The 8,416-nt window shown below is 40.0% G+C and overlaps 1 protein-coding gene across 2 annotated transcripts in view; it reads right to left on the reverse strand.

Moving 5' to 3' along the window:
• ROS1 (ROS proto-oncogene 1, receptor tyrosine kinase) overlaps positions 1 to 8,075 on the reverse strand; it is a 101,745-nt gene extending 93,670 nt beyond the window's left edge. Inside the window, exons 1-5 of one of the 2 annotated variants that reach the window (XM_075924044.1) lie at positions 7,742 to 8,072; positions 4,607 to 4,657; positions 2,270 to 2,329; positions 1,442 to 1,468; positions 26 to 86 (exon numbers count right to left, since the gene is read on the reverse strand). In XM_075924044.1, the coding sequence (XP_075780159.1) occupies positions 26 to 86; positions 1,442 to 1,468; positions 2,270 to 2,329; positions 4,607 to 4,657; positions 7,742 to 7,864 (322 nt within the window). In that variant the 5' untranslated portion in view covers positions 7,865 to 8,072. Of the gene's footprint in view, positions 1 to 25; positions 87 to 1,441; positions 1,469 to 2,269; positions 2,330 to 4,606; positions 4,658 to 7,741 lie in introns of both variants that reach the window. The other variant, XM_075924045.1, reaches the window with a different exon arrangement.
• Between the last annotated feature and the right edge of the window lie 341 nt (positions 8,076 to 8,416).

The raw sequence follows: 8,416 nt of genomic DNA on the forward strand, positions 1-8,416 counted from the left end.
TGCACCACATTAGGTCTGTGCTTACCTTGTACTTCAGCACCATAAGCCTCCTCTGCACAGCTGCAGCCAAATTTACAGGAAACTCTCTGCATAAGACATAGAGCTCACCAGTTAATTTTGGTTCAATGAGATGTGTTCTTGAAAGCATCCAAACACAGGAATACCACAGAAAATAGTTACACTCGTTTTTAAAATATTGACATGGTTACTCATTCCAAAAATCTATTGGCATCAATGGCAGTCTTTCCGTTAACTTCAATGGGCATTGGATCAGGCTCTATATTCTCTATATAGCCTGCCTGCTGCAACCCACAGTTCTGGGGACAAATACATATGTGAGAATAATCGAGGAAGGGAAGCAGGATATGGCCTGTTTAATCTATTACTGATGAAAAGCCCTAAGCATTGAGCCCATCCATGCTTGCTTCACATATTTCCCACCAATGCTTCCTGCTCTTAGCCAATATGCTGTATTAGAAGCTTTTTTAAAAAGACATTAAACATCTAACTTTTTTTTATTATCTGTGTTATAAGTTGTGTCTAGGTCTTAACCAGCCCTAGAGCCCCCATGCAACCAACACTGAACATACTCACAGTAAAAAACAGTCCCTACTCCCAAAGAGCTTACCATCTAAATAGAGAATACAGACAAAAAAGCCTTACTAGCTCCATTGAACTGAAGCACAGAGAATAAATGATAATACTTTCAAAAATGCCCCATGGCAGGCAATCCTAAGCCTACTTTTAAAAGTGACTTTGGTGCATAGGAACTGAGTCTCACTGTAAGGGTATGTCTACACTACCCCGCTAGTTCGAACTAGCGGGGGTAATGTAGTCATCCGCAGTTGCAAATGAAGCCCGGGATTTGAATTTCCCGGGCTTCATTTGCATGAAGCCGGCCGGCGCCGTTTTTAAATGCCAGCTAGTTCGGACCCCGTGCCGCGCGGCTACACGCGGCACGGACTAGCTAGTTCGGATTAGGCTTCTAATCCGAACTAGCTGTACACCTCATTCAAAAAGAAAACTATTAACCCATTTTACAGCAGGGACACTGAGGCCCACAGAGATTAACATATTGCCCAAAAATCACATAGGCACTCTGTGACATAGCCAAGAATAGAACTCAACTCTCTTTAGCCACAGTCCAATCTTTAGCCATCAGACCATCCTTTCTCTTTCACCGGCTTAAAAATAAAGACAATCTATGCTCCTGTCTGCAAACCTCATCCAGACATCTACATTCAAGCTTCACTTCTAGGTCAATATACACTGTGTATCTTATACTTTTAACAGGAATACAGCGATGTCATGCTCAGGGTTTGCACAACACAATCAGTCACCTGGATTTATAATTCTGGATATCTAAATTGTGTTTCAATCAGATGGGTCAACTGAAGTTATTTCAAAATGTTTAATCTGGTCTTATTGGCATTTCACTTACCTCACATGCTCTGATGTAAGTCTGATTCTGTAGAGAAGCAAACCATAAGAGACAAGCTTAGTAGGAATATAATTCTGAGTGGCCCGATATTCCAAGTAAACTAGTATCAACTCATCAGACATTTCTTATGCACAGAGTACACAGCAAAAACTTTTCAGTGATAAATGAAGAAAATCCACATTCAAAACTGGAACGCCAGCTTTTGAATTATGCCAAGTCTGAATGAGCTCCAGATTTCTCAAGAAAGGGACCCAGTTCCTCTTAGAGGGAAAGTGACTTCAAACATTTCCCTGCCAATTGTCCCAGAACTTGTGGTTCATGTCCGGATACTACTGGTTACAGCAGGAAACATGGTGATGACATATATTGTAAAGATTGGGGAATAAAGGGGTCTGGTGCAGAAAAGTGTTGAACATGAACAATTCTGACATACTGAAAACCAAGCAAGGGAGTTTAATTTTCACTGAATGTTAGTGTTCACATTGTGGCAGACATATCGTGGGTTTGTATTGTGACAGTACTCCCATGCCAAGAACTTGTGATTCCCAGGTTATTGTAATCTTATTTTAAAGACTTCTGAACTAATGAGTGATAAAAGCCATTTGGTTATTGATAACCAGTGCTACAGGTAAGGCAAGTAAATTAAACTTCTGAATTAACAATATGATGTTACATATTCCAAAAGAAAACATATAAACTTCATGAAAAACAAATTATGGCTAATACATTTTTAATTATAAAAGGTTGATTTGGTATAATACTTTTGGATAATTTAACAGGTAAAAAGCAAAGCATAGGAAATGAAACCATGACTAATACACTACTTACACATTGCAATGGGCAACTTTTTTGCACTGTTGTATTCCAAAATTGACATCCCTGTGCACACTGAAAGACAGAGATAGTTGGTACTTTAAAGGGTGGCAATCAGACAAACAAGGAGGAAGGATGGTCTAGTGGTTAGGATGCTACTATGGGAAACCTAAATTCAATTTCTTGCTCTGCCCCAGACTTCTGATATAACCTTTGGCAAGTCATGCAGCCTTTCTACGCATCCATCCCCCTTGTATAAAATGGTGTTACAACGTTTCTCTACCTCATGAAAATAAATATATTTAAGATTGTGTGATGCTTTAACACTATGGTTATGCAGTCTATATAGATAAAACTCCTGAAAGTTTCCCCTAAAAATTAATATAATGACAAAACATAGATGTCTGTGTGAGTGATCCACACAGCCACTTCGAGACAGGTCCTTGACAGAAACGTCCTGACTGAGGGTACTGTCATGGCTGGTGTGCAGCTCTATCATTTTGGTTTAGACCACAGTTTTACACTCTGTTCTGAGAGATGGTACCTGCTACAAAGCTTCAGAAACAAAGTAAAGAATGAATTTTTGCCATGGGAGCCCCAGTTACTCTCTTGCTCTGGAAAGGGCAAGGGCAAAATTAATTAATTTACTCCCATTGTGAGGATCTTTCTTGGATCTGGCCAGGTGGAGCAAGGAGTCCTCCTACATCTACTCTTGACTTTCTGGTAGAGAGAACAAGCACGTTTTCAATAAATAGCTCCAAACATTCAAAAATGGACCCTCCAAAAATCATCATGAGATATGAAAAATAATAATGCATGTTGGATTTTTATCTTCTGGTTTTGTTATTGTGTTAATTACATTTCAGTCTTTTCTCTGCTTCCAGGAGGTTTACAAATTTTCTTTAAAAAAAAAAAGTTGACGTTCTCTCATAATCACTTGACTCCAAGAGCTGGGGCTTTATGAAAATCACCAAATATGATAAACCATAAGAAAATCATGATAATTGGCAATTCTTGATCAGAGTAAAGACACGTAAGACAAGCATGGGGGAAGTGCTGCATGGACCAGTAAGCACTGTGACAGTCTAGCTACTTATATATATACACCAAGGCCAGTTACACACAGAATGTACTTCACTAAAGATTGTGAATAACACTGATGATTGCATCCTCAATGTATCTAGCAAATAAGTGAGAGTGAGCCTTCAAGGGGCCTTTGGCTATCAGGATAATTGTGTTAGATATCCAGGCTCTCTAAGGGAACCTCTCCTGAAGGCTGCTGCTTCTTCCAAAAATCACACCATCAAAAGTTTGTGTTAACCTGTAGCGATCTCCAGCATAAACCCAATCATTTATAATTCCAGGGCTAACACACTAACTTGTAAGACTGTAATTTTAGTTTGCTCCCTGTTAAATGTATGAGAAAATAAAATGGGTGTTATTTTAAATTTACTGGACTACTCAGAGTGCAATAGTAACAATTTTGTGCCTCTCGGGGATAGGAGGCCCATACATCCATTTTGGTTGGGACAGTGCCCTTTTTCAAGTTCTGTCCTAGCCATCCCGACTTCTTTGATAAAAATGACTATTTGTCCCATTTGCTCTTGTGAACTGAACTGGCAAGAGCAAATGGGACGAAAGAGTCAGCACAACCCGTGGCAGGGCATGGAAGAATGCTGGGGTGGAAGAAAGCACTGATTTTGGGCACTCAATCCCCAATCCCAGCCATGGGCAACACAGAGCTTGGGTGGGTCAGCCCCAGCCATAGTCAGCACAGGGCTCAGGCGCTCAGCCGAAGACCTTGACAACACGGAGCTGGGTAAGCTGGAGGGTCAGCCCCAGTCCTAGGTGGCATGAAACTCGGGGAGAGGTCAGCCCCAGCTCCAGACAGCATGGGACATGGAGCTGAGGGGGGTGGGAGCTCAGCTCCAGGCTGTAACCAACCCCGCTGCTTGGATGAGCCCTGGACTGTCCCATTTGACCTTTAGGAAATATGGCCATCCTACTCATGGGAGCACTGACTCTGACACACACCCAAATGATCTCAAATATTTCTTCAATCTGAACTTTTTTTAGACACTGGCTTGAAATAAAAGCCTAAATCAAGACTTGTGCCCCATTATGGCAGATTCACTCTTTTTTTGTTTTTTTACAAAACTACATGCCTGTTTAAGAAAACGGGCCAAATTCAGGCCTGCAATAATTAGGTGTAGCTTCTCTGGTAGCAGTGGAGTTGCACCCATTTACATGATGTCTTAATATGATCCACCGTACTGGCAATCAGTTAATGTGACCACTGCACCCTCGTTATCTATACAGCAGGAAACAGTAACAATGCAAACCATTACTCACGGCTCCACTGATGTCACTAACATTGCAAGCATTATTGCCAAGCTCTCCTTCCTGTAAATGAAAAAGTATATTTTGAGTTTTGATATTCAGTACTTCTCTATGGAAAAAAGCAGCACTTCACTTCAGGTTTTTTCCGGATCAAATGAAACTTTTAAAATTATTGTGGAAATTGTGCTTCTTATTTGCTTAAGACATGGAAGTGGATGGAGTCAGATGGAGCCAATTAAGTTATCTCGGGGATATAGTTGGCCCTTTATCTCCCGAGTCATAGATTTTAAGGCCAAAAGGAAATAGGATGATGATCTAGTGACTTCCTGTAGGCCACAGAGCTTCCCCAAAATAATTTCTTTTGAACTACTCCACCGTTCTTAAAAGAACATCCAGTCTTCATTGAAAAATTGCTAGTGATCTACCACGACATTCTGTAAATTGTTCCACTCGTTAAATACAAAAAAAAAATGTTATGTAGCACTTTAAAGACTAACAAGATGGTTTATTAGGCGGGGCAGACCATAATAAACCATCCTGTTAATCTTTAAAGTGCTACATGACTGGTTTTTTTGTTTTGTTTTACCAAGATCAGACTAACACAGCTATTTCTCGTTAAATACCTTCACTCTTAACCTTTTTTATGCCTTATTTTCAGTCTGAATTGGCCTATCTTCAACTTTTAGCTACTGGGTCTTGCTATACCGTTGTCTGCTAAACTAAGGATTCCACTATCAAATTCCTATTCCCTGTGTCAATATTTATAGACTGTGATTAACCTTCTCTTTGCTAAGCTACATAGATTGAGCTCCTATAAAGCACATTTTCCAGTCCTTTAATCATTCCTATGGTTCTTCTCTGAGCCCTCTCCAATTTATTCAGATTTACTGAGCCAATAATAAAGGCATAAAAAACAAACCTGGGGCACAAATGGCACAAGTCCAACAGAGTATGACTTTCAAAGTGCACATTTCAGATTTTGTTTCTTTAAATTAAATGCTTTTCCTCTGGCTTCCTCCTGAAATGGCTGTATCTGGCCATGTGAAAACTGATTCTCTTCTGGTATGAAAAGTGCTTCAGATCTATGGTTCCTATTCCCAGAGCACCATGGTGGAAGTGTACAAGATCAGGCAACCTTTTAGAAGTGTAATTGATTGTGGAATGGCTCAAACCAGCCTTGAGTAGCTCAATGTGGGGTCATGGGCTGTGATCTTACAAACACTTATGACATGTGCTGACCCCTAAGCATGGTGCTACTCTCATAAGAAAAGTTGAACATGCATTAGAATTTGCAGAATAAAAGGTATATAGTGTGGCAATGGTTAAGAACCTCTGCCTGATGCAAATCAGTGCCACAGCAGGTGTGGTCACACAGGTTACCTTTGGACTGAGGGGAAATGGAAGCGTTGAACTGCTTCGAGGATGGCTTTTTCTCATTTCGGTCTCTGTCATAATATTTCTAAGGGTATGTCTACAGTAGCTCATTAATTCGAGCTAGGTAGGCAAATGAGGCGACTGGAGTTGCCAATGAAGCCCGGGATTGAAATATTCCACGAGGAGTAACAGTTAATTCAAACTAAGGACTTAGTTCGAATTAACGTTTCACTGCCGCGTGTAGACACGCAGCAGTGAGTTCGGGTTAGTGAAATTTCAAAATGGTGACCGGACTGTAACATGCAAATAAAGCCCGGGATATTTAAATCCTGGGCTTCATTTACAACTCTGGTCGCCTAATTTGCCTACCTAGCTAGAATTAACGAGCTAGTGTAGACATACCCAAAGTTACATATTGAATATGGATGTCAAATGTTTGGCTTTTGAAGTTACTATGAAGAGTGAATCATAGGCACCAACTCTGTGGGTGCTCTGGGGCTGGACAGCCTCAGGGAAAAATTAATGGGTGCATAGCACCGACCAGCGCAAGCTCCTCTCCTGCCCTCCTCTCCCCCTTGCACCTCTTGCACACTAGCAGCCCTGTGCTCATCCACTCCTCCCTCTCACTGCTTCCTGATGGTCAAGCTCCAGGAGGGAGGGGAAGGAGCAGGTACTGGGCATGCTTGGAGGAGGAGGCAGAGTGGAGGTGGAGCAGGGTTGGGAAGAAGCAGGGTAAGGGTTTGGGGGAATGGAAGGAGTGTGGGCAGGGCCTGAAGTGGGGAATCAAGTACCCCCTGGCAGACAGAGAAATCAGAGCCTATGAATCAAAGAATCCTTGTTAGGGATACTACTACATCTTAAGCCTGTTGCAAGAAAGATGAGTAATCCTTTCACTGCTTCCAGGGTTCTTGTATGCATCTGGAACAGGTTTTAAAGATTGGACATTTTAATAAGACTGTGTACCTGGTACATCCATCTTGTACATTTCATGTCCATAATCAGTATGTTTTTCAGTATTACTGACAGAGCTAATTAGCCAGAAAACACACACAGTCACTTCTACAGAGCACAAGAACATGGTCTTCTAGACAAGATCTATTGACATACTACAAGCCAAATAACAATAAAATTTGAAGCATAATTATTGATCAGTTTTCAGTAAGCAACTGGGCTTATCATCTTTATGCATCAACAGAAGGAAAACAAATAAATTCCACTTCACTACCCAAAGGAACACTATGAAAACATAAGATTAAAGATACAACAACCCACTCTCCTACTTAAAGAGACACCAACAATTTGAAAGTTTTAGAGTCCCCTGCCAATTGCTGTGATGTTTACAATTACATTTTCCAATTTTTAAAATGTTTTATTCTTCCATGTTGCTGTGCGAAAGACCCATCCACTTAGAAGGTCTACCGGCTAGCTAATTTTACAGTAAAAGGTGTACATTAGACAATCAATAAAAAAAAAACTAAAATAAGTAGCTGTTATTTTTTCCTGTAGTCTTCTCAAGTTATAATAATCTGATGTCATTGTAACAAAAGAGAAATAAAATTCAAATGGGGTATGATTAACTGGGGTTTCCCTTTAATAAGTACAATATCCTTCTCCACTGCAAACTCAATTTTTAAAACATCATTTTAGACCACCGTTTTGTCCACATAAGTCTTTACACACAATTTCAAAAAAAGCAGTTTTCATTAGAAATAGTTAACTGTGGTAACAACCATCATATAACTAAAAGTTAAGAATAGTTTTTACAAAACTTACCAGGCCACTTGTACATAAATTCTGACAGTTAATCAAGAAAGTACAATGTACTGTAGAAATCCATAGGCAGTAAACAGAAAGAAGAGTGAGTAGCTTAGGCTTCCACAAATTAATGTTCCTCATAACTTGAGCTACTTCTTTTCCTCAGGCAGTCTTCTACTTTTCTTGTTTCAAGTCTTACAGATTCCTTGGATTCTAGATGCCAGATAGAAAACTGCATTTCAATGTTAGTAAAATCCTTCTTTATAATCCATCCATTCTATGACTTTGGGGCTTCCTGGATTACTTGAAATTGTGCAACATCTATTCAATAGTTTCTTATTAAACCACTCAGACAAAGGTGCCGACCAAAAGGTCGCATGACTCCTTATCACTGAAGTGAAAAGAAAAACTACGTGAAGTGATCTTATCAATGTATTATGATGAAAGCGGAAGAACATAAGAGAGAGAAAGAGGAGCCCTGTTTATATTTTCTCTTATGAGAAAAACCATTTTTAAGCACTGTTTTTAAAAATGGCTTGAGGTAACACAGCTGTGCTCACTGGGGTTGTGAAGAATGACTTAAAACATCTTTAACAAATAATCCACACTGGCCAGCACGACCATGATAGCTAAGACTATTTTCAATAACTGTTTCCAAATATGATACATGATGTCACATATAAACCCAAAACT

Source organism: Pelodiscus sinensis, chromosome 3 (assembly GCF_049634645.1).
Source record: "Pelodiscus sinensis isolate JC-2024 chromosome 3, ASM4963464v1, whole genome shotgun sequence".
NCBI classification, from domain to species: Eukaryota; Metazoa; Chordata; order Testudines; family Trionychidae; genus Pelodiscus; species Pelodiscus sinensis.